Source organism: Diabrotica virgifera, chromosome 5 (genome assembly GCF_917563875.1).
Source record: "Diabrotica virgifera virgifera chromosome 5, PGI_DIABVI_V3a".
Lineage (NCBI taxonomy): Eukaryota > Metazoa > Arthropoda > Insecta > Coleoptera > Chrysomelidae > Diabrotica > Diabrotica virgifera.
Window position 1 is genome coordinate 25,171,182 of NC_065447.1, and position 26,954 is coordinate 25,198,135.

The following is a 26,954-nucleotide window of genomic DNA, read 5'->3' on the forward strand; positions in this document are numbered from 1 at the left end:
CACACACAAACCTTATAATCTGTGCCAAAAAAATTAAGAATTATTTGAAAAAACTACATACAGTACAAATAACTTGTGTATTTAACAAAATACATATAATAAATACATCAGATTAATTATAACATACATACTCAAAGTAAGTGCCAAAATGCATCCTTCTTTGCGTTCTTTTTTGGGTTTTCTGCAACTCTTGTCCTGGAATCGTCTGCAGACCGGTGGCTCCTCAGCCATTTAGTGACGTACGTCTCAGGCTGCCATTCTTGGAGAGGTGGACCTTGGATTTTTATGAACATCAATGATGATACATGAGCAACAGTCAAAGCGTTTCTTGATGGTGTAACCATATTGTTCATACAACTGAAACCCCGTTCACAATCAGCTGAGCTGCAAGGTATTATTTTAGTGCAGTTTAACAGTTCTTGCAATCCATCAGGCACTTGTCGGCTGTTGTCCAAATAGTCTCTGTAGGCAGAGACAGCTTTGTTGACGTTCAATTTAAATCTCTTGCACAGTTGCTCTACTTGAGTTTGACCAAAACTTGGTGGAATGCAGGTTGGCCAATACTCAGGTTCTAATACTTTAAAAGAGTTTATAAGATCTTCATATTGGGCTTCCCCATCAAATGTGGTGACAAACATTCTTTGCTTTAGGTTATTTATAACACTAGAAATAAGTTGCTGTCCATTGAACGATACAATTTTTGGATTAGTTTTTAACACAACTGATGCAAAATTTCCTTCTTTAATGGCGATTTGTGCTTCCAGAACTTTCGTGCCTGGCTTCTCCTTTAAGTGCTCTAAATATCTTACGGATCTGTTTATCAGTTTGTCTGCATACAGACATCAGTTTGTCTGAGATGTTAGCCTATTTAATAAACCACTATATTTGCTTTTTTCAGTCGATGTTCTGTCAGGATCGTTTATGGCTTTAGAGAAATGGTTTGCCAAAGCTTGAAAGCCAAACCACACAGCCGAAACGGTACGAAAGCTACTGGCTACCCATCTTGTGCTCAACACTCTTCCGATTTTGTTCATCTGAATGTCAAGTTCTTGTGCACAGTCTTTTAACTCACGCTTGTTTTTTGGAGAGGCGCTGTACAGCGAGTACAGTTTGTCCATAAATATCTGGAAATGATTCACTCCGGCCACTTCGCTGACTGCGTCCCCAATAGCCAATTCCAATCTGTGATTTAAACAGTGCCAAACGATTATATCAGGGTACAAAGTTGAAAACCTCTTTGCCACTCCTGAGTGTTTCCCTAACATAACACTAGCCCCGTCACTTGTGAAAGAAACTAAGTTCTGTTTTAAATAACCATTGTCAAACCCATATTGTTCAAGGCACTTAAGTGTACTGTTAAAAACAGATTCGGCCCTTTGATCAGGAAGTTCAACTAGATCTAAGAACAAAATGTTAGGGGACTTTTCTTTACTTATTTCACACTTCAAATAAATTATGAGTACTGACTTTGAACTTATGCTGGTGGATTCATCAATAATGATAGAAATTTTCCCAGAAACTTCCTTAACCTTATTCAATATTCTTAACTTCATCTCTTTTGATATATGATCAATAATTTCTACAGCACTGTATCTTGAATGAAGGCCTACACCGATATCTACTCCATTTAGTTTTTGAAGTTCTAATAAACCGAAATGATCGTTATATGGTCGGTCGTTCTTAGCTATGTAGTAAGCTGACCTAAAAATAGCTTTAGTTGATTCCATGTGAGCTGTATTTGCAGAATCAACTAATTGCGTAATAGGATTTTTATGAGAGGATTCAACAATGGCCTGAGCAGTACTATGTGCTTTGGACTGTTTGTGCTCTATAATTTTTTTTCTAAGTGATTTGAGCTGGTTAGTTCGGTTTGAGCCGTAACAGCTAACTTGAAATGTGCGCCACTCATGACTTAAAGAAACGTGTTCTTTCTTAAAAGCACCCATAGTTGTGACTTCAAAACAAACTTTGCAGCCTAATTTACCTTCTTTGCAATCTATCCAAGGATAAGTTTCCTTCTTACGAGTCCACATCTCTTCTGTCCAAACGTCAGGCCATTTTGTTTCTTTTTCCTTATTCGTTGATGTGCTGGGTTCACTTATTTGTTCGTTTTTATTTAAAGAGTTTCCAATCGCTAATTCATCAACCGAAACAACATTGGATTTATCTTGCTTGGTTCCTTTAGGTAGGCCTAACGTGTTTAGTTCACGTTTCACCGACGCACTAAAAAATGAGGTTAAAGTTTTTTGTTTAGGTATAGAGTTATCCATAGCGATACTACAGGTAGCTTATGTCAACAGATTTGGACGTTGGGCAAAGATAACACAACTATTAAAACTATTTCACCTCTTCCAGTAGGTATCCGCGACACGTAACGTAATAATTGGAGCAGAAACACTAAATTAATATACAGTGCACGTGCACTATGCAAAGCAGACGAGACGCAACTACAACTGAGCAGGATTAGCATGGCCGGGTGGGCTGGAGATGCGCAGTAGCTACGGAGTGGATTTCAGTGGTGGGGGAAGCGACTCCGGCGACTCAGTCTGTTGCCGCTCTCACTGCCGTGTATATCGCTCCAGTCTACAGTGTACAGGGCCAGCTCGCTCCGCTACCGCTCCTCGGGCGGGGCGCGGGTGATCGGAGCGTCGAGTGAGCTAGAGAGAAATCGAGGGGGAGAGGCGAGAGATAAGAAGGACACAATATTTCAATATTGTTGTGGCTATTCCTCCTTCCGTGGTGGGGGGAGGGTTGTGGTGACACGGACACGGTAGTGCTGGGCGCGGACCACTGAGATGTCTATCATGTCTATCCATCAACTATCCCGTCTGCCATTCGCTCGCTCAACTTTTGCGCTTACAATTACGAACTACCTAATCGTAGCTGCGTATGCCTTAACTGATTAACCACGATAACTAACGTGTAAAAATTACTTAGTAAAGGACAAAACAATATTTTCTAAATAAAACAATTTCAGATCTATTTTTGTCCTATATAAAAAATTCGATTGAAAAAATCGTAGCCGGAGCGCCGCTCCCCCTTCAAAAGCTGTGCCGGAGCGACGCTCCGGACCGCTCCGGCTCCACTACACCACTGTAACCATTGTAATGCTGCATTATTTTTGTGTTTAATCACGGAGCTACCGCTTTTTCCATCTCATCTAACTTAATGCATTAGAGAGAAATCGAAAAACTGTGACGCACTGAAAAATGATCATGAGAACAAGAATACCTACTTATTTAAAATAATCTCTTCCCTACTGGTCGGTCATAACTCATATTCCTCAATTTACTGCTTGGATCACAATTTACAATTACTGCAGGATCGCAATCATTTACAATTACTGCAGGTCATAATTCATAATCACTCCGCTACTGATCGGTCATAAAGATAACACTATCTGCATATTTTGTTTTTAATTTTTAATCATAAACAAAAATGATGTAATAAACAAAAATGTAATATGCCAACAACTTGAATTTGAAGGTAATACGGTATTTTTATCGATCACGGTTTTAAGTAACATGAATCATTTTTTACCTTATTTTTTTTAATAACGTGATTTTGTAAAGGCATAACTTTGATTATTAATTTCGTATCGCCGCTTATTTAGTCTATCAAAAGTTATCAGAATTTAATGACAAAGACAACGCAGTTTTCACTCGGGGTGTTGACTATGTTAATACTTTTATTTATCATATTAAATTGTACTTAGGTACCATCTGTATTCATTTCATATACTTCTATCTCGCAAACAAAAACACGTAAAAATAAACATCTGGCGGTGAGTCACGCATCCCACGGCCCAAGAAAACTGTACGCCGATGACAAACGTTCCCAAGCGAGACCTGCGAACGGATGAACTGATAGTAGGGTGTGCAATACTGTCTACGCAGTTCGCAGACGCAGGTTGTGTTTATTATTAGGTTCAATTTGCGTCGGGCCTAAGAGTAGCAGCGCCATCTGTGTTTAGAAAAAACTACTAGAAATATTGAGAAGGTTGTATTGAAGGAGAATAAATATCTCGTTTGTTAAACAGCAATTAAAAATCCCCATACATATTGTGGTATTTTAATATTTTTCTGATATATTTTACTGCTTTTCTGTGAAATGACAGAAAGATAAAATATTCATTTTGTAAACGATCCGACAAACCTTTTTTGCCCTCATCTCCGCCTTTTATCTGTTGTCTCTCTCGTTCCCATTTATGAATTGTGCGGTGCTCGTTGGTTTATAGTGAATGGTTAACAGCGACGACAAGAGGCAGAAATCAATTTAAACTTCCACACCATTCTATTGTACCCGAAGTACTCAAAAGGGGAAGATATAGTGCAGTTAACGATTTCAATTTGAATGTCGAAAAGTTTCAGCTACTGGCTACTAAAAAAAGGGAAATTTATGGGCTATTATGAGAAAGGGTACAAATTTTTAATAATTTTTTATAAAAACTAATAAAACTTGTGAATTGACCCACGAGCAGTTCGGCGTGAGATATACCTACTTGCAAAAATATTACTTTATCAATTTAAAATAATATACGAGGAGATTTTCAATGAACAATTTATGAGGTTTACTTACTACTGATACAAAATATCTAAATTAAAAATATGATTAACAAAAGTCCTTAGTAAAGGAGCGAAAACAAAGATCTTTCCTAATTTAAAACTATACACTTTCACCTTGCCCTGGGCAAAACACCCAAGCCCGAACGAAACATTTCATAAATTGATTTCTCTGAAAGCAGGTAAACTTACAAACAATAAAGAGCTTATTTCGCCCATAACGGTAAAATTTATAATTATGTTCCATGGTGTGGTTGGGTGTAATAACTTACTGTCCACGGAAACAAATAAAATAAAAGTAAATAAAACGTAAAACAACTGTCAATAATATATTTATTTCTGTAAAAGAGAGTGCTTTGTTTATATCTCGAGAGGGTGTGCTATTGACCTTTTCCGACGACCGCTGGGTCGTTGGAACCTACGAGTAACAAAATTGAACTCATTCCTGTCGATGTCTTCTGAGTTACATGTTTTTCATTTCCTGTACACTTTTAACCCTGGAAGATCACACCTATTTTTTTTTACATAAACCTCACACATGGGTGTCAGATACCCAATGATTTTTTGTGAAGAAATAAAAAAAAAGTAAATATTTTATGATTTCCAGAGACTCTCTAATCACTATTGAATACATACGAATAATTAAATCAATAATTTTATTTTCTCTCTCTTAATTGTAGTAACACAAAAGAACAAAATATTAAAAATACCTAAAAATAATTAAAAAATATTTTCTAAAAAACCGGAAATATAATTCAAAATATTTTAATTTAATGTAACAACAAAATGGTCTTTCTAACTAAAATATAACACCTTTTGATTATATAACTCATATTCATTCTTAGCCAGGTATTTTAGTTTCACTCATTTTAGTAACTACACTCATAAGACAGTGTGGCTCTATGCTCCATGCATTATGCTTTATAGCAAGCCGAGCATGCACGCTTAGCTTTTCCATCTTTGCCTTTGCAGAAATAACACCTAGTTTTCTTTACTAAATTTGTGGGATGTTGTGTTGTTAGGTCATTAACTTGAACGCACACTTGATCGCAAACCTCACACATGGGTGCTACATACCCTAGCCTGTATTCAATAAATTCTCGTGATTGGAAATATTGCTTAAATGAGACCGCAACTACACACCCGTCCTTAGCAGACTAGAGACTGAATTTACATAAAGCAGCATTACCATAAATGCATAAATGCATTTACATAAATGCAGCTGCGCAAGCTACAAGCAGTTAAGTGTCGCGATGGATATCTCACACCCAAGTGTGAGCTTCCAGGGTTAAAGATCACTTTGCTTAAGCACAATTTTCATTGTATCACCATGAATTTTGTTCACCAACTCTTTTGACACTTTTCCGCATTCAATGCAAAAAAGTTCCGTAGCGATTCATCTTGCTGCCGAAAATTGGTAGTTTTAATGCTTGTTAGTGCCTCATTGACTCGCCTATAACAATGTTATATTTATATCGATGAATCAGTATTTAAAATCAATGTGTTTAAACTTTAAAAGTTCCTACAAAATAAAACAATTGCAAATATACGACACAGAAAGTAGTTTCAAGTTTGTTTGTTTGAAAATGTCGCTAAATTTATTTTGGTTTGTTCTAACAGTTAACAACTCTCGAGTGAATTTCAACACTCACTGAACTGTTTACAACTTAAGTGTAAATACTGGCGTATTTATTATGGTGCATTTCACACTAAATTTCATTATTAAGTAAATCACATAGTTATTCCTGCGAATGCCTGGAAATTATAGTCGGTCTACTTCTCTTCGCTGTTTTCCTGCACGTAGTACGTCAAATGTATTTTAGAAAATCGATTTATTTATGATGTACAGAAATATTTTATAGTTTTGTTGTTATTGCTTCTATGAGAACGGTATTTTGTTGTGCAGCATTCGTAACAGCGGGTTGTCTACCTGATTATTAAAGACTGGATGGGGATATAAAATGACCTCATTACATTTTTGCTGATTTCCAATACAGATAATTATGTTTTAACCCGCGAGGTTCATTAATTTTACGTGATTCGCGAGTATTGGTCTGTTATACTGCTTTCGAAATTTCAGGAATAAAGTATAAAGCATGATGTAAAAATTTGAAGGGTCAAAGTAAATTAGGATCTAAAAATGAGTAATGAGGGAGATACCAGAATTTCAACCGAACAAATTTTTTGGTTCGTAAATCAAACATATAATATAAATAGTGGGGGTAGCTTTTATAGACCTCACTCCTCACTGCGGCCTACGATACAATAAACCACAGAACTTAAGATCTATAACAATGTGCTTGATTATGACCTGGTAAAGATAATTCGATCCCTGTTATGTAATAGACATAACTTCTTCTTTTTCTTCTTCGTCTAGCCATTCACGTCCACATTTGAACATAAGCCTCTTCAAGTCTTCCTTTCCATTTTTTGTAGCCAATTTTTCCCGGCAGTTCGTTTCAGATCATATGTCCATCACATAGGAGGTCTGCCTCTGGGTCTTTTGTGTTGGTATGGTCTTCAGGTTAGAATTGTTCTGTGCCATTTGTTTAGATCGCTCCTAGCTACATGTCCAGCGTATTCCCATTTCAATTTTAATGATTTTTGTACCACATCGGTGACTTTGGTTTTCTGTCGTATCCATGTGTTTGTTTTCCTGTACTTAAGTGATATGCCAAGCATTGCTCTTTCCATCGCGTGTTGAGTGACTCTGAGTGTGTTCATATTTTTTTTGTGATTGTCCATGTTTGTGCCCCATATGCTAATACCGGAATAATGCATGCATCAAAATCTTTAGATGTAAGATGTAGTTGAATTTGCTGATTTCTGAGTATATAGTTCAGTTTGCCGAATGCTGCCCATGCTAACTTTCTTCTTCTTTTTATTTCTTCCATTTGAATTTCCCTATTTAGTATTATTTTTTGTCCGAAGTATATATATTCTTCAACTTTTTCTATAACTTTGTCGTTTATTATTGTCACGGTTTCTTCGGAGTGCATGACTTTTGTTTTGTTTAAATTCATTTTCAGTCCTATTTTAGAAGATTCTGTGTGTAGTTCTGAAAGCATGGATTGCAGTTCTTGTAGGTCAGTAGCTATCAGGATTATGTCATCCGCAAATCGTAGATTACTGAGGTAGCGGCCATTGATGTTTATTCTAATAAACGGTCTAATATCTCGAGAAATACACATTCAAATGAAAAAACCAGAAAATACGTGTTTAATATTTTTTAAAAACCTATCGAACAACACTAAATATGACCCTCCACCCCACCCTCTAGAGGTGGGGTGGGGGTAACTTTAAAATCTTAAAGAGCAACCTAAATTTTTTATTACAGATTTGGATTTGTGATAAAAAATTAAGCAACATTAATAAAAAACATTTTTTAGAATTATTGATAGATGGCGCTATAACTGGAAAAAGACGATTTATTAGCGCCATCTATCAACAATTCTAAAAAATGTTTCGAATAAATGTTGCTTCATTTTTCATGACGAATATAAATCTGCAATAAAAAATGTAGGTTGCTATTGAATATTTTAAAGTTACCCCCACCTCATCTCTAGGGGGTGAGGTGGAGGCTCATGTTTAGCGTTATTCAATAGGTGTTTAAAAAATATGAAATGAGTGTTTTTTGGTTTTTCATTTGGAAGTGTATTTCTGGACATGTTAGACCGTTTCTCTAGTTTACCTATGATATCACGATAAATTGTTTTTTCCGATTATAGCGCCATCTATCCATAATTCGAAAAAATGTCTCAAATAAAAGCTGCTTACTTTTAAACAAGGAATTCAAATCTGAAATAAAAACTGGGGGTTTCCATTTAAGATTTCAAAGTTACCCCCCACCTCACCTCTAGGGGGTGGAGTGGGGGTCGGGTTTGGTGTCATTCGATAGATTTTAAAAAATTATTGAATACATATTTTTCAGTTTTTCGATACGATGTTTATTTCGAGAAATATTCGACCGTTCCGCTAATTTTTGAGACACCCTATATATGAAATTCAGCTTTTAAGACCGCTTTACAGCTTGCAAGAAACCTTGCTGCAATTTCTTGCATGCAAGACTTTCATGCAAGTCTATTTCATGGTCTTTTACAGCTTGCAACCCGGCTTGCATGCAATTTGAAAGTTTTACCCTTAACCTAATTTATTGTTTTTTTTAAATTATTTTATTGCTGTTTATTTAACTTGGTAAATTTCGAAATGCCAAGACTATCAGAAATAACCAAATATAAAAGGAAAACGGCGGTAGCAGCAACTTTAAGTATTATTATTTAGCCTTTTAGTCACTAATTTAGAACGCCGAGATCGGAGATGGTGAGTAAGATCTTAGTTGGACAAGAAGAGGGGTAATAATGTATCTCCAACAGAAGAATTTATCCAAGTAGATGATCAAAATGACTCTAATTTTCTAGGAATGAATGTACATTTTAATAAACCCTTGGAAAAATTGAAGAATTACAAAGAAATCTATATTTCGAAATACTATTTCTGCGAAACACAAATTAATTATTATCCTAAGGTACTTAGCTAGAGGAGAGAGAGCTTCCGTAGCTTAATATACAATTTACAATAATTATAGAATCTCAGAAAGTGCCATTTCATTATTCATTCATTTCCATCATTTATATATTTCACAAACAGAAAACAGCTGATCGGCATGTATTCGTGAATCCGTGTCGTCAATGACATTTGATATTGTGGAAAAATCAAATTCCCCTAGACTTGCATGAAAACTTGCAGAAAAAATGGCACCAAACCGATTATCGCGCAATTGCAAGAAGTTGCATGCAATAATCAACTGACGACATACTGCGCATGCCTTTAGGCAACTTTCTTGCGTCTTGCAGGTAGTATTGCAAGCTGTAAAGCGCCCTTTATACTTTAAGGAAAGTAATACAATATTTTACACACTTTTGCTACCTATTATGTACTCAAGTAACCAAGATCAAAAGTTCGTACTCGCTGATCGTTTTTATCTGTGTTGGGAACATGCGCAGAGAAAATTTCAGCTTTTATAAAATGTGGAATGCCTGGCGGCCACGGGTTCTTGCTCTACCAAGCAAGTATGTGCATTCTATCGCAACAACCATTTGGCGCATGTAAAACGGAATGAATATTGGGAGGGACAATACTTGGGAAGCCCAAATATATTGGAGTCATATTAGAGCGGTCACTAACATACAGGGTGAGTCATGAGAAACTGTACATACTCCTATCTCGTATAGAGGCTCCTATGGGGAATAACAAATAACCATTAAAAGGTGTCTGCTCCCATTGTTTAATAATATACATGGTGAGTTTCGCATTTTCACAGAAATTTGTATTCGTCATTATTTTTGAACGGTCAGATCGATGTGTCTCTTATTTTGGACAATCGTTACACTATTACCACCTAATCAACTGATTTATTCAAACTAGAAAAAAATCAGGTCCGGCTTTAAAAAATTAGTTCGTTTGGGTCTTAGAAAAAATTTCAACCTATATACGCTTTTTGAAAACTCTAATATAAATTTTACAAATTAGACAAATAAGTAATTAAAATGGCATATTTATTTTTTTCCCCACGCGATTACTTAATTTTTTATAAAAAAATTAAATTTGACTATGAATTGAAAGTTTGGTAAAGTGAACCATAGATTTAAAAAAAAATTAACTTTTATTACAAAAAATAATTTTTTTAACAAATATTTAATTTATGTTACCACCCAATTAACTGATTTATTCAAACTAGAAAAAAATCAGGTGCGGCTTTAAAAAATTAGTTCGTTTGGGTCTTAGAAAAAATTTGACCCTGTATACGCTTTTTGAAAACTTTAATATGAATTTTACAAATTAGACAAATAGGCAATTAAAATCTCATATTTATTTTTACCCCACATGATTACTTATTTTTTTATAAATAATCAAATTTGACTATGATTAATAATTAAAAGTTTGATAAAGTGAACCATAGATTTAAAAAAATTAACTTTTATTAAAAAATTAATTTTTTTTGAACAAATATTTAATTTATATTACCACCCAATCAACTGATTTATTCAAACTAGACAAAAATCAGGCCCGGATTTAAAAAATTAGTTCGTTTTGGTCTTAGAAAAAATTTCACCCTGTATAAGCTTTTTGAAAACTCTAATGTGAATTTTACAAATTAGACAATAAGCAATTCAAATGGCATATTTATTTTTATCCCCACAAGATTACTTAATTTTTTTATTAAAAAATCAAATTTGTTAAAATCGGAATTTTAACCTAAAAATGAAAAAAAAAAATGAAATCACGGTTTAACTCGCTACAACTCTGTTCCATTTTAATATTTTTTTTTCTGAAATTTTTACAGCACATATCTCTTACCATTGTGAAGACTATGAAAATTGTTGTAGACTTTCAGTCTTCTTCTCGTAAAAGTTATGAGTTTTTACAAATAAAAGGTGCAGATTCGTAAATTGCAAAGTTAAATCGCAAAAATTAAGTGAAAAAATTTAAAATTTATCTATTTGATCACGTCTATGTTAAACTATAGAGTCCAAAGAGAAGTGTTATGAGAAGTTATAGATCTAGACGTGTTATAGAAAAAAAAATGAAAGTGAAACTTTTAATTTTAAGAAAAACGTTGTTTAATTTTTTTTATTTTTATGATAAAATTGCGATTTTGACAAATTTGATTTTTTAATAAAAAATTAAGTAATCGTGTGGGGAAAAAATAAATATGCCATTTTAATTGCCTATTTGTCTTATTTGTAAAATTCATATTGGAGTTTTCAAAAAGCGTATACAGGGTGAAATTTTTTCTAAGACCCAAACGAACTAATTTTTTAAAGCTGGACCTTATTTTTTTTTAGTTTGAATAAATCAGTTGATTAAGTGGTAACATAAATCAAATATTTGCTTAAAAATAATTAATTTTTGTAATAAAACTTAATTTTTTTAAATCTATGGTTCACTTTACCAAACTTTTAATTCATAGTCAAATTTGATTTTTTTATAAAAATTAAGTAATGGTGTGGGGAAAAAAATTAATATGCCATTTTAATGAGCTATTTGTCTAATTTGTAAAATTCATGTTAGAGTTTTCAAAAAGCATATACAGGGTGAAATTTTTTCTAAGACTCAAACGAACTAATTTTTTAAAGCCGGGAATGATTTTTTTCTAGTTTGAATAAATCAGTTCATTAGGTGGTAATAGTGTAACGATTAACCAAAATAAGAGCCACATCGATCTGACCATTCAAAATTTATGACGAATATAAATTTCTGTCAAAATGCGAAACTCGCCCTGTATATTATTAAACAATGAGAGCAGACACTTTTTAATGGCCATTTGTTATTCCCCATAGGGGCCTCTATACGAGGTAGGAGTATGTACAGTTCCTCATGACTCACCCTGTATAAATTCCACTGTCTGAGTACAAGACAGAAGGTTACTACGAGAAACAACCTTCTCTGAAAACTTGTAGGGAGCAAATAGTGTACAAACCTCATCATGAAACCTCCTCTGTCCACTGCTGGACATAGATCTCTCCCATTTTATGCCACTATCCACGGTTCCGTGCGTCTTGTTGCCATTTCTTGGATATTCGTTTAATTCGTCCATCCAGCGTGTTGGTGGACGTCCTCTGCTGCATTTGTCTTCTCTTGGGTGCCAGTCAATTAGTTTTCTGGTCCATCTTGAGTCTTTCAATCTCGAAATGTGACCTGCCCAATTCCATTTCAGCTTGGCTATAAGTTCGACAACATCAGTGGTATATGTCCTTTTCCTTAGGTCTTGGTTCCTTATTTTGTCTTGTGTAAAAACAAAGTGCACAAACCTACAGGTCTTAAAGTCTGCAGCAAGGGCCTTGTGTTTTTCAGCAGGGTAATATGTGGGATAGATCTTGATAGGACCAAAAAGTCACCACTACATTAAATGAAACATGTAGAATAACTACCGGCTCTATGAATCCTACCCCTCTAATCCAACTGTATCGGGCATGTGAATTCGCATCACGAGAAGACTGTAGATGCGCATCGCAATATCTGGAGAAGTTCAGGCAAACTTTCGATGAAAGGCACCAATTGTGCAAGCATGACAAACCGTCAAGAACCAGCCGTCTTAAATCAAGGAAAATGTTTATGAGAGACAGCGTCAAACCACCCAAACTGTCCCCCCTACATCCAGAACGACCTAATGGAATAAACCTGGACTGGAGGACCTGGCAGACACTCAATAATTCAGAGAAATAAGGGAAAATAATATCCTGTTGGTGACAAAATCCCCTCCAGGCGGAAACCAAATTTTTGAGTAGTATGGACATCTATATTAATAACCTATATCGTCGGATTCCTGCGAAAAGTCACTATCTGACATTTTACTGTTTTCGAGATACATTAATTTGAAGTAATAATTTAAATTTCCATATTTATTGTTTCTAGTGACGCTGCAATAAGTGAATAATGAGTGTTATGTATAATCCGAGAGTAGTTAGTAATACGTCTGATTTTTGGCAAAAAAAGCAGTTAGTGATTTTTTCCAAATATTAAACAGAGCTCATATGCTAGTAATGATTACTAAAAATAAAGACAATATTATTATTATATTTATTATAGCTATAACAAGTTAAAATGAGTTGTTATTCTGAGAAGGCTTCTTCATCAACGGCTGGTTCCTGTGTTAAATCCGGTACATTCGCTGTTGGTAAGGAAGCATACCAGGCATGCAGTTCCTGAGGTATTACTTCTTTCTTGCAAAGTTGTAACAAATCCTTTTTTTTAATGAACTGATCGGAATAGGGTGCTGATATGCTTTCCTAATTTCGGTAACATAGGGTTGACGACATTTTCCCACTTACAATGAGTTTGACGTAAGGTCCAGTGTACCCATATCTAAACTTTATAACTGCATACATTGTAAATGCATAAATTGTAAACACACAGTTTACGGCTGTAATATAATAAAGATACATTTCCTGAGGGTATCTGAAGAACAGCTTGCAAATGTTGCTGACATAAATGTAGCATCTTCTTGTGACCTAATTTTGTCATTGGTTTTTGCCTCAGAGGATGCTTCTTTTCATTGAATATGCTCATTAAAGTGCTGTTCCAGCTCTTCTGTTAGTTCTCCTGCTAATTTTGCCTCAGAAACTTTATTACACAAAGGGCGCTGGGCGCTGGTCTTTCTTTGGTACAAAAAATGGCAAATTGTACGATTCACAAAAAACGTTTCGGTATACTGAATGCCCCACTGGAACTTTATTTTTTTCTTCACATAATATAGTATAGAGTGAGTACATTTTGCGAATAGATAACTTGGAGTCCAAGTAGTGTCTTTTTGTACTTTTCCTACAGTAGTGCGACTCCATTGAAGGAAACATATTAATATGTTCTATGACAAAGTCAATATCAGCGACTTTGGTTTTATCGTTTTGTAGAGAACACTATTGTAGCAAAAGTCACTAACTGCCATTAGTGATTTTTTAACATACAATATTCCCTATAATATATTATATTATAAAACATTGATCTTATTGGAAAAAGTCATTAACTCCGTTAGTGAATTTTACCAGTTTTATATTTTTGTTACATGTCATATAATGATTAATACCAATTTTAAATTACTATGTTCCGTTCAGTTTTGCAGTTAGTGACTTCTACAGATGAACAAACTGCCCACAGTAGACCACTAGATGTAGTTAAGTAAATTTCACACAAAATGTCAGTTAGTGACTTTTCGCAGGGATACGACGATATGTTTCCTGCAGCCGATTTTGATGATACACATATTTATAAAAAAATGAAGATCAAAAAACTGAACATTTTCGCTTTTTTCGCCTATAACCAAAAAGTGAAGTATTTTAAACAAATTTAAAAGTGAGAAACTCATAAATCGTATAAAAAACGTCAATATGGCGTGCGCTGAATATGTCTATCCTTATTGGTTGCGTAGAAAATTGCAAAATAAATCATAAATTTTGAGTTTTTATAAATATCCATAGCTTATGTAAAAATTAACTTAGAACGTTCTTACTACACGAAGCGGAGTGCTATGACTTCTGGTGCTTAAATTATACCCTAAATTTCAAAGCAATTGGTCAAACAGTTTAAAAGGTATTTAATTTGTTTATCCCAAATTAATTTTTTTGCAACGCTATAAGTCAGAAAATGATGAAGGTACACTAATACTTTGGATAGTTTACGAAAGAAGAAGATTTATACTATTAATTTAATTAAAAAAAGAAACAAAAAATAATTCTAAATACTGCAAAATTATTTTGCAGAAACATGTGAAATAAAAAAGGGGAGGCTAACTTCGTCCCTAATTGTCCTAAAACAATTGTTTTTCTTTCTAAATGTGTATAAAAAAAAGTCTTTCCAAATATGAAAAAATAATTTTTCTGCGGGTAACGGTTAAAAAGTTATTCTAATTGTTTATAAGTAAGCAAAAAATCGACGTGATTTTGCAAAATAATTTTACACTGTTTAAAATTGCTTTTTGTCATTTTTTATTTAATTAAGTCAATAGTATAAAAAATGTTCTTCTTCCATAAACTGCCAGAAGTCTTCCTGTAACCTCATAATTTTCTGCCTTATTGTTGCAAAAAAATGAATTTGGGATAAACAAATTATATAATTTTAAAACTATTTGACAAATTGCTTCGCAATTCAAAATATAATTTAAGCAGCAGAAGTCTCAGCAATTCGTGTAATAAGGAGGTTTTAAGTTAATTTTTACATAAGTTATGAATATTTATAAAACCTCAAAATATATGATCTATTTTGCAATTTTCTAAGCAACCAATAAGGATAGACATATTCAGCGAACGCCATATTAAAATTTTTTAGACGATTAATGAGTTTCTTACTCTAAAATTTGTTTAAAATGCTTAACTTTTTGGTTATAGACGAAAAAAGCGAAAATTTACCGTTTTTTGATCTTCATTTGTTTATAACTATATATCATCAAAATCGGCTACAGGAAACATAAAGGTTATTAATATAGATGTCCATACTACTCAAAAAATTTAGTTTCGGCCTAGAGGGGGATGTGTCACAAGAAAAACCTTATTTCTCTGGACTACAACCCTTAACCGTATACGCACCAGCGTTGCTCCTGTAAAACAGAACTTCATTAAATGGGGTATAAAAACAGATAGCGACGCTCTGTGTGAATGTGGGGGAAATACAGAATGTGGAGCACCTGAGAGTAAATACAAAGATTCTAAACGTAGCCCGAAACTGGTCCGAAACTGGTCCGAAACTGATCCAAACTCCAAAAAATAAACGTCGGTCTTTTAAAAAAAAACAAATTTCCATTTTTTTTAAAATGTGTATTGACTAGTCAATCGATTTTTTTTTAATAAGTAAGTTTTGTTGATTCTGTTGTACTTATTGAGATCCTCTATTCCGAAAACAAGGATTTTCACTAAGCTACAATATCCAAAATACGTGGCTCGCTTTATTTCTCTTTTCGTTTACAGTATTTCCGTGTTAAAATTCAAGGGTCTATCGAAACGTCTCCTTTTACAACCTTCCAAATTCCCGAAGTGGTGTCAAATACGACGACGACCTTTTCCTGATTTTTGGGTTGTAATAAATATAAGAGCAAAGGACCAGGGACTGCCCTTATTTCGAACAATTGTAAAAGGAGCACGTCGCCTAAATAAGTACAAAATATAATATATTTTATCCTAAAAACGACTGAAATCATAAAAAATATAATATACCTTTTTATACTTGGATAAACTCTATTTTCTTAATTTTATTTTATATTACTTATATTAAATTTTCAAAATAGATAATTTTAAAATTCTTTGACGAAAAATTCCAACAGAGGAGTCTAGATAGAATTTGCGTGTCAGTTTGTGTTTGCGAAAATTCAAAGTATACCACTAAATTACTTTTTCGTCCTCTTAAGTGCAGAATCCAGGCATATCACTTTCATTTCCAAAACTGGACAATGATCTTTCATTCAACATAAGAATGCAGTCGGTATATAAATTCAAAAGCATTTGGGTGATCATTAATTCCTAATTTTATCCTAATTGTGCCAAAAAAAAATTTCTAATACATCTGGGTATAAAATAGTTTGCACAACTTTTTTACTTTGTTTTTTTTGCATCGCATTTGTCTATACCAAAATACAGTTTGTCCTTTCTTGTTTTGGCTAAATTTTGTGATTTTTTAAAGTATCTGTTGAATACCCAGTAAAAATAAGCAAAGGCAAATCTAGGGGATTTTTGTTATTGTATGATGTAGTTGGAAACAATGTTATATAAGTGTCAGATGTCAACTAGAAGTAAAACATGTGTCAAAAAAAGAAAAATAAATGTTGATTTTGATGTTTAAGTTATTTGTAGAATTATTGAGTTTTCTTTTAAAATAAAACTGACTAGAAGTACTTCGGTGTTTAATTAACATCCACGCAATTCTGCAAAACATCAGGTTATGGCCCAGATCACTTGTTTTCGTGAGTATTTCGCCAGTAAAAAAAGTCAGTGTTGAAGAGCCTGTGTCGGTAGTTTGCCGCGGCCAACGAAAATAAAAAAGAAAAGCTGAAAAAAAGGTGAAAAAGAAGCTCGAGTATATATACATAAAAAAAGAAAAACATAAATCCGAAAAATGGAAAATTCATCGGCTGCGTTGAAACTTAGTGGTGGTGACAACTGGGTAGCCTGGAAATTTCAAACAAGGGTAGTGCTAAAAAGCCGTGGTTATTATGACATAGTAATAGGAAAGTCTGTGAGACCGAGCACTACTGGAGATGACCAAAAGAAATGGGATGCTGGTGATTCAAAAGCACAAGAATTTATAGTAACCAGAATAGAGCAAGGCCCTATGACACACATTTTATCCTGTGAGACCTCGAAAGATATGTGGACAAAGTTGAAGTCTGTCTACGACAAAGAGTCAGAGGTGAGCATTCATTTAATGCAACAAAAGTTTTTTCTCTTGGAGTTTTCATCAGGTAAAAATGTTGCCTCATTCATATCACAGCTTGAAGAGATAAAAAATAAGCTAAAGCAAGCTGGTGAAGAGCTGTCCGATAAAATGATCATGACAAAAATACTTATGGCATTGCCAGAGGAATATAAGCATTTTCGGTCCGCATGGGAATCCGTACCATCTGATAAACAAACCCTAGATGAACTTACATCAAGACTACTTATCGAAGAAGAAAGAAGTAAGTCAGCACAGGGCAGCACAGCATTGGCGATGAAAAGTGATACAAGCAGAGAATTTAAAGGGCAAAAGAAAACCAGGTTAAAGTGCCATTTTTGTGGCAGAGGTGGCCATATTGCGAAAAATTGCTTTTTCAAGAAGAAAGAGAGAGATAATAATAGCCAGAAAGACATAAAAGTATGCAGTCAATGTAAAAGACGAGGACACAACTTACAAGAGTGTTGGTTTAATAAAAATAAAAATGAAAAACAACAGACAAGCAGAGAAGAAAATAAAATTGACAGTAATGCATTCATGGTATATACTGGGAGTAAGAAAAATAAAAATGAATGGTGCTTGGACACAGGAGCTAGCGAACATATGTGCTGGAATCAAGATCTGTTTGAAGAATTGATAGAGATAAGCTATAAAAAACAAGTAAAAGTCGGAAATGGAGAAAAATTACCAGTTAAAGGTATTGGAAAAATAACTCTATGGGCATTTAATGGTAAGAAATTTATAAAGTCAACCCTGTCAGATGTATTATTTGTGCCAGATTTAAAATTTAATTTATTCTCAGCTGGATGTGCCTTAGATAAAGGTTATAAGATGTTTTCAAACAATGAAAAATGTGAATTTTATAATGACAAAGGAGAAATAAGAGCATTGGCAACACGGGATAACAAATTATACAAAATGTTATTCTCACAAGAACAAAACACTGAAACCTTTGCAAATATTTTAATTTCGGAACGCACCCCTAACGAAAACTTGTCTGACGGTCAAGTTCAAGAAAACAGCTGTTTAGTAGATGTATTTTTATCAGAGTGTAATTCTGCAAAAACAACAGAAAGTTTGAGAGTTTGGCACTGCAGACTAGCACATCAAAATACTACATATGTGAGAAACTTTTTAAGGCAAAATAACATTGATTTTATAGACGAAAAATTCGTGTGTGAACAGTGTTTAACAGGTAAACAACACAGAATACCATTCAAGTTAAGTGAATCAAGAGCAAGTGAGCCATTACAATTAGTGCATACAGACGTATGTGGCCCTATGGAAGAAGAGTCTTTAGGGGGAAATAGGTATTTCCTGTTGTTAAAGGATGACTATACAAATTATAGGTACGCGTATTTCATGAAAAATAAATCAGAAGTTAAGAAACACCTTAAAAATTTTATATCATTAGCCGAGAGAGAGACAGGCTACAAGATGAAAACTTTACGATCAGATAACGGTTTAGAGTTTATGAACCAAGAAATAAAGGAGATGCTTGACTATCAAGGCATAAAACATCAGAGATCAGTAGTGTATACGCCTCAGCAGAACGGTAGGGCTGAGAGGGAAAATAGAACCCTAGTTGAATCAGCCCGAACTATGATACAAGGGCAAAAGTTGAATAAAAACTTGTGGGCAGAGGCCATACATACAGCAGTGTATGTTTTAAACCGAACAGGCCCTAGTAGCATAAAAAATGTGACACCTTATGAATTATGGTACAAAAAGAAAGTCAATAATATTTCTACACTCAAGAGTTTTGGTTCTAGAGTATCAGTGCATGTCCCAAAAGAGAAGAGATTAAAATGGGATGCAAAAAATATGTTTGGTTTCTTTATTGGCTACAGTGAGGATGTAAAAGGTTACAAAATATTTGTCCCAGACAAAAATAAAGTTGAAATTCATCGAGATGTCATATTTTTGCCCGAGAAAACCATAGAAATAAAAAATGGGGAGACAGACATGAATAAAAACATACAGATGATATGTGAGGAGATAAAGTCAGAAGAAGATGACAGTGAAGCAGAAGAACCTCAAAATAATAGAGAAGAAAGCAGTGAGAGTGACCTCGAAACTGATAGCAGTATTGAAGATGTGAATGAAATAGAGCAGGAGCATGGATATGACCTGAGAAGACATATAAAAAGACCCTCAAGATATGATGATTATGTTCTGGATGATGACGAAATGAGTTTGTTGACTTTTAGTGATGATGAAGAACCCCAGACGTATGATGATGCAGTGGCCAGTAGTGAGTGTAAAAATTGGAAGAAAGCTATGCAATCAGAAATAAATGCGTTGCTAGAAAATGAAACATGGGAGTTTGTGCAAAGTAGTGATGGTCAAAAAGTCATTGAGTGCAAGTGGGTGTTCAAGAAAAAGAAAAATGAAAATGGTAAAGTAGTGAAATATAAAGCTCGTTTGGTAGCTAGAGGTTTTCAACAAATTGGTATGTGTTTTAATGATATTTATAGTCCAGTAGCAAAATTACCATCAATAAGGATTTTCTTAGCCATGTGTAATACTTTTGATATGAAAATTCATCAAGTAGATGTTTGTAGTGCATTTCTAAATGGGGATATTAAAGAAAATGTTTTTATTTCACTCCCAAAGGGATTTAAAGAAAAAGAGGGCACTATTTGCAAATTAAGAAAATCCTTATATGGTTTGAAAAGTTCACCTAAAAATTGGAATGACAAATTTCATAATTTGATGCAAAATTTGAGTTTTTCAAGATCTGAATATGAATATTGTCTTTATATTAAAGTAAATGAAAAAGGTAGGATATACATTTTGCTGTATGTTGATGATTTGCTGTTGGCAGGTACAAATGATCAAGAAGTTGAGAAAATAAAATACATTTTAAACAAAAACTTCAAAATGAACGACTTAGGTCAAATAAAACATTTTTTGGGTATGTGCATAACTCAAAATTTGTCTGAAGGCAAAATAAAAATTAATCAAACTGTTTACTTAAAAAATGTTTTGAAGAAATTTGACATGTCAAGCTGCAAACCATCAACAACACCAATGGATAATAATTTTCACCACGATTTTCTCAAACGAGAAAAATCTGAGAGCATAGAGATAGAAAAGAAATGTAGAGTTGCTATAGGATGTTTGATGTATGCAATGTTATGCTCAAGACCAGATTTGTGTATAGCTATAGGTATATTAAGCAGGTATCAAACATGTGCAAGTAACGATTTGTGGGTAGCAATAAAAAGAGTATTGAGATATATTCAAAGCACAGTTACTATGAGTTTGATATACTATAAACATAAATATAAACAGGAAAATTTGATAGTAGGGTACTCAGATTCAGATTGGGCAGGTGACCGTACTGATAGAAAATCTACATCAGGATATGTATTCAAAGTTTTTAATTGCACGGTGTCATGGGCATCACGGAAACAGTCTACAGTCAGTTTGTCCTCTACTGAAGCTGAATATGTTGCACTAAGTGTATGTGTGAGTGAAGCATGTTGGCTAAGATACTTAATGTATGATTTAAAAATAAAACCTGATTATGTAGCGGTTCTAATTCATGCAGACAATCAAAGCGCTATAAGGGTTAGTAGAAATCCGGAATTTCATAAAAGACTAAAACATGTTGATATTAGATTTCATTTTGTACGAGATAAAATTAAGGAAAATATTGTTGTATTAAAATATCTTAATACAAGTGACCAACAGGCTGACATATGTACAAAACCATTAGGTTTAACTCTGTTTAAAAAATTTAGAGAGTTGCTAGGTTTAGAATAAAAAAAATTAATTTAGATCTAGGAGATTTACCGTTGAGGGGGGGTGTTGAATACCCAGTAAAAATAAGCAACGGCAAATCTAGGGGATTTTTGTTATTGTATGATGTAGTTGGAAACAATGTTATATAAGTGTCAGATGTCAACTAGAAGTAAAACATGTGTCAAAAAAAGAAAAATAAATGTTGATTTTGATGTTTAAGTTATTTGTAGAATTATTGAGTTTTCTTTTAAAATAAAACTGACTAGAAGTACTTCGGTGTTTAATTAACATCCACGCAATTCTGCAAAACATCAGTATCGAAATTTTTTAGGAGAATATCCAAAATGCCTTCATAATCGTCACTGTTAAAATGTGTTGACCACATACGAGCGTTATTTACGTTAAGATTTCCACATAGACATTTCCGTCTACATAACTGTTTCCACACACATCGCAATTTTTTGTCTTTTTGGTCAACTAAAAAAATAATATTCGTATCTAAATCTTGTGATTGATGATCGACATCAGAACACTATTAATTAAAATTCATTTCGGACAGAAAAACAAACACCGTTTACTATACAACAACACTGAATCTACTAACAGAGTGACGTCACGTAGTCCGACCCACCTGCGCAATGTCACATCTTGTCTTACTGTATCATAAGAGCGACGTGTATCAAAATGCAGCTACATAATTTTAACGTTGCAAATAAAATACAGAAAATTAATCGGTCAGGAAAGTAGAGCTAATACGATGTAGTTCACAGTTTGTTTTCTTAGTGTATAAATCTATTGTTGGCTATATCGTGCTGTTTACTGTCTATTATTGCTAAGGTACCACGCCCACCTCGCTGTTTTTCCTTTTATTTATTTTGGGAAAGAATCATTACTAAAGGTTAAGGCTAAAATCTATTTTGATGTTTAAACTCCTTCGATTGATTTTTTTAAGATCGCCAACACGAGAAAGACTTGTTATCTATTTATACCCACAAAATTGATTATTTTTATGTTACAAAGCAGTTATTTAAGATTGTGTAGGTACAGTTATCATCCTTTTTAACTTTCAGATTACATGATAAGCCATTATTTCACAAAACTGTATAAGATTAAATATAAACGGATATCGGTATGACATAAATGATACGTTTGTATTGTAATGTAATCACAAATGGATACAAAATAAACACGAAATTTTACAAATTATTCATAGGAAATAAATTTTTATATACCAAGTGTATCTGCTAGTTTTATATTATTTTTGTTTTTATTGTTGCTCTGAAGCTATTCCTTGTGGCATTTTTGTAATGAACTATTCTAAATGGAAAATAAGCCACAATTTAAATAAAAAATGATTTTATTCGATTTAACGTTTCGACGTCCACATCGGATGTTGTTGTCTAAATACAAAATATTAATAAATTAAACAAAAATGTTGTGGCTTAGTAAAAAATTCTTCTAATAATTTAATTTAATCTGACTCATTTGTATGGGCAATTCAGATATATATATAGGGTGAGGCAGATAAAGGGCCTATTAGAAATATCTTGAGAACTAAAGGCAGCTGAATTATGAAAATTGGAATAATAGGGTTTTGAAGACTGATCTATTTAATGAAAATATTTTCATCTATGTGGTACTTCAGGTTATACCGGAAGTTGCTTATAACTTGGTTTTTTTAAATGGGACACCCTGAATATTTTCATATTTTTGGATAATACTCGATTTCTTCTTTCCTAAAGTATTTGTAACATTATACAGGGTAGGTTAAAAGATAATTACGTTTTCTTATTAATTTCGTAGCAATATTCACACCCTGTAGGATTGTAGTAGTTTGACATAGTAAACTCTATTCTGTTCAAATGATTTTTAATATAGTCTACTATTATTAACAATTATTAGTATAGCTAAATTTTTAATTTTAGTATACTCAGGTTGAATGATGATGGGTTGAAACTCGGAATGAGTATTTTCTGAGTTTTCTTAAATGGAACACCCTATATTTTAGTATTGTAATGAGATGATATTTCATGGTACTTTTTTACTTTTTAAGCATTCCCTATAAATAACTAACTGCTTTAATTTGTGCTTAATTGTTAATCGCACCAACAATCTTAACTTCCATGGAATTTTAATAGCTCAACCATTATTGGCAATTTTAAGTATCAGTCTAGATTAATATGTATTTATGTATTTATTTCCAAAAAAATATTTGTGATTGAATATTTTCACGGCCAACCTAATACAATTTCACGTATTTTGTGTTGCAATTAATGTTTGGATTGAATTACCAATAACTCACAATTTAAAGCAGTTTGGTATAGGGAGTGCTTAAGAAATTAAAAAGTACCATAAAATAACATTTTATTACGATACTAAAATACAGGGTGTTTCATTTAAGAAAACGCAGAAAATACTTATTCCGAGTTTCGACCAACTCTTTATACTAAAATAAAAAATTTAACTATACCAATAATTCCTAACAACAGTAGACTATACTAAACATCATTTGAACATAAATACAGTTTATTATGTCAAACTACTACAATCCTACAGGCGTGAATGTTGCTACGAAATTAATAAGAAAACCTAGTTATCTTTTAACCTATCCTGTATAATATTACAAAACCTTATATTTGAAGAAAGAATAAATCGAGGAGAATCCAAAAATGTAAAAATATACAGGGTGTCCCATTAAAAAAAACGAAGTTACAATCAACTTCCGGTATAACCGGAAGTAGCAAGGAGACCAAAATATTTTCATGAAATAGTTCACACCTCAAAACCCCTGTATTCCAATTTTCATGATTTTTTTACATTTAGTTCACAAGATATTTCTAATGGGCCCTTTATCTGCCTCACCCTGTATATTATATATTTTGAAGTAGAAGAGTTTAAAATGATATTGCCAATATTTGTGAGTGGCGTTCCTCTGAATTTTCAGAATTTGGTATTAGTTTTAAGAGTAAACAAAAGTAAGACCTAATACTCACGATTTTGGGATAGTATCGCGAGGTTTTTCCTGGTTTTCCCTCGTGATTTATTATGGAATCTCTAACGCGAGAATTTTCCTGTCACCTTTGCATGTGGCTGTCTTTTTAAAGACATATCACATGCTATGATTTTTTTGTGATGGAAATTCTTGAGTTGGGGTTGATTACATGTAATCGAATGAACTATCTTTCAGTAAAGTCGTTCCAAGAACGCAACTCATAAATATTGGCAATATCATTTTATAAGTGAGTCAGATTAAATTAAATTATTGGAAGAATTCTTTACTAAGCAACAACAATTTTGTTTAATTTATTATTGTTGTTCTGAAGCTATTTTCTTGTGACATTTTTATAATAAATTACTTTTAATGGGAAATAATTTATTTCCCATTAAAAGTAATTTACTAATTGATTATTATTTTGTATTTTGAAAACGCCATCCGAAACGTTAATAAAATCATTTTTAGTTAAATTGTCTCTTATTTTGTTTTTATGTTATGAATTAATAATTAAATCAATAAGTAAGTACTTTATTTTCTTTAAAGGTTACGACACACAAACTAACAACAAAAATAGTAACATTTAAAATTGGACAAAATCTTTCAACTGAATAAAAAATATTTATTTACTTAGATCATTTAATCCAAATTCATCATTTTAGTCAAAATATTACAAAAAAATATATCAAAAACTGTATTTGTACATATTTTTATCTAAAACTCAATATATTTGATTAAAAATATACATATATTTGATACACAAATAACAGAAAAATTAGAAAAATTTACGAAAATATTATCAATGGTCGTAGTGCTGGTATCCTGTGACCCTAGTGAGCCCCCAACTCTAAGTTTTCACGGGTGGTTATAACCTTCAAGGTAAACGTAATGCACCGAGTCAGTTATCTCTCATAATTCTATTAAGTAAATTAATTTAATTTTTTATATTCTCAAATATTTTAATATTTAAAATAATTTAACAAGCTTTTTGAATACTAATATTTTGGAAGTTGAGTAGCATCAGCTCAGGGTTAAAAATTACCTCTGAGATTGGGGTTTGTAACTGTTCTGGTGGTATATTACGGATTTCAATAATAAAATTGTTCATAAATTTCCTAATAATCCAAAATCGAAAGTCTCCAGAGCAAAGTAATTTATACAACATTACATTTCAATTTCAGTTGTTTCCGAATCATATTGAATGAATGCCACCTTTTGGATTAGACATTAAATAAACTTTATCGTTAGGATCGATCAAAAACAGATTTAGAAACTTTCAAGAAGCTTACAAACTTTAGTAAAATACAGAAAAATATATTAATTAATTTGTTGTAGAAACAGGTTACAACGGGTTAAAAAAAAAGAAATATTGTTCTTTTACTTAACGTTGTTGTGTAGAAAAATAATATTTGAACTAACAGGTGCAATCAATAATATTTTAGATAGGCTTATTTATGACGCGTATGAAAGTAATAAAACAGTTTCTTTTTTTTCAGGTAGCTCAATCATAAGTTACCACTCAATTTTGAGGTAAGCTCTTTAAATATCTCTTATTATTTCTTGCAGCAAAATTTCGCGACAATGTGTTTTAAATCCATTCATTTTTTTTCGAATCCTGAGAAAACTAATAAGTATTTTAGAAAAATTTAAACGTGTAGGCTGAAAGGTGGTTACATTACTGCCGAGGGCCGAAATTCCCTTAGAATAACTAAAAACTTTCTTTTGAATTAGATATTTGACCCTAAAAATCACACTAAATTATCTATTTTTTTTTCACCCCTGTAACTTATTAAAATAAACATAGAGTTTTTCAGGGACTTTTGGCCCTCGGTACTAATGCAATCTTTAATTCTGCGTTTAAATTTTTCAAAAATACTTATCAGTTTTTTTTAGGATTTGAACAAATGAATGTATTTGAAAAACATTAGCGCGAAATTTTGCGCCTACGCCATTAAGCATTTTAAATATACAGGGTGATTCACGCATAGTCCAGCATCTTTATTTTAAATAAAACTCCTTGTATATTTTTATGTTGTTAGAAGCAACCTAATTTTAAAACAGTATACAGGGTGTCATGAAGAACTGTACATACTCCTACCTCGTATAGAGGCTCCTATGGGGAATAACAAATTACCATTAAAAAGTGTCTGCTCCCATTGTTTAATAATATACAGGGCGAGTTTCGCATTTTGACAGAAATTTGTATTCGTCATAATTTTTGAACGGTCAGATCGATGTGTCTCTTATTTTGGCCAATCGTTACACTATTACCACCTAATTAACTTATTTATTCAAACTAGAAAAAAATCAGGTCCGGCTTTAAAAAAGTTAGTTCGTTTGTGTCTTAGAAAAAATTTCACCCTGTATATGCTTTTTGAAAACTCTAATATGAATTTTACAAATTAGACAAATAGGCAATTAAAATGGCATATTTATTTTTTTCCGCACACGATTACTTAATTTTTTATAAAAAAATCAAATTTCACTATGAATTAAAAGTTTGCTAAAGCGAACCATAGATTTAAAAAAAAATAACTTTTATTACAAAAATTAATTTTTCTTGCACAAATAAGTAATTTATGTTACCATCCAATCAACTGATTTATTCAAACTAGAGAAAAATCAGGTCCGGATTTAAAAAATTAGTTCGTTTTGGTCTTAGAAAAAATTTCACCCTGTATACGCTTTTTGAAAACTCTAATATGAATTTTACAAATAAGACAAATAGGCAATTA

General features: G+C 32.7%; 1 protein-coding gene across 1 annotated transcript; it reads right to left on the reverse strand.

The window, feature by feature from the left end:
* Positions 1-842: 842 nt before the first annotated feature.
* On the reverse strand, positions 843-2,270 carry LOC126884921 (E3 SUMO-protein ligase KIAA1586-like). The gene has a single exon (XM_050651263.1). The coding sequence runs from the start codon at positions 2,268-2,270 to the stop codon at positions 843-845; it is 1,428 nt and encodes a 475-aa protein (XP_050507220.1).
* Between the last annotated feature and the right edge of the window lie 24,684 nt (positions 2,271-26,954).

What these genes read in the sequence shown, in the direction of transcription:
- LOC126884921 (XM_050651263.1), bottom strand. Translation starts at nt 2,270, where the DNA reads ATGGATAACTCTATACCTAAACAAAAAACTTTAACCTCATTTTTTAGT.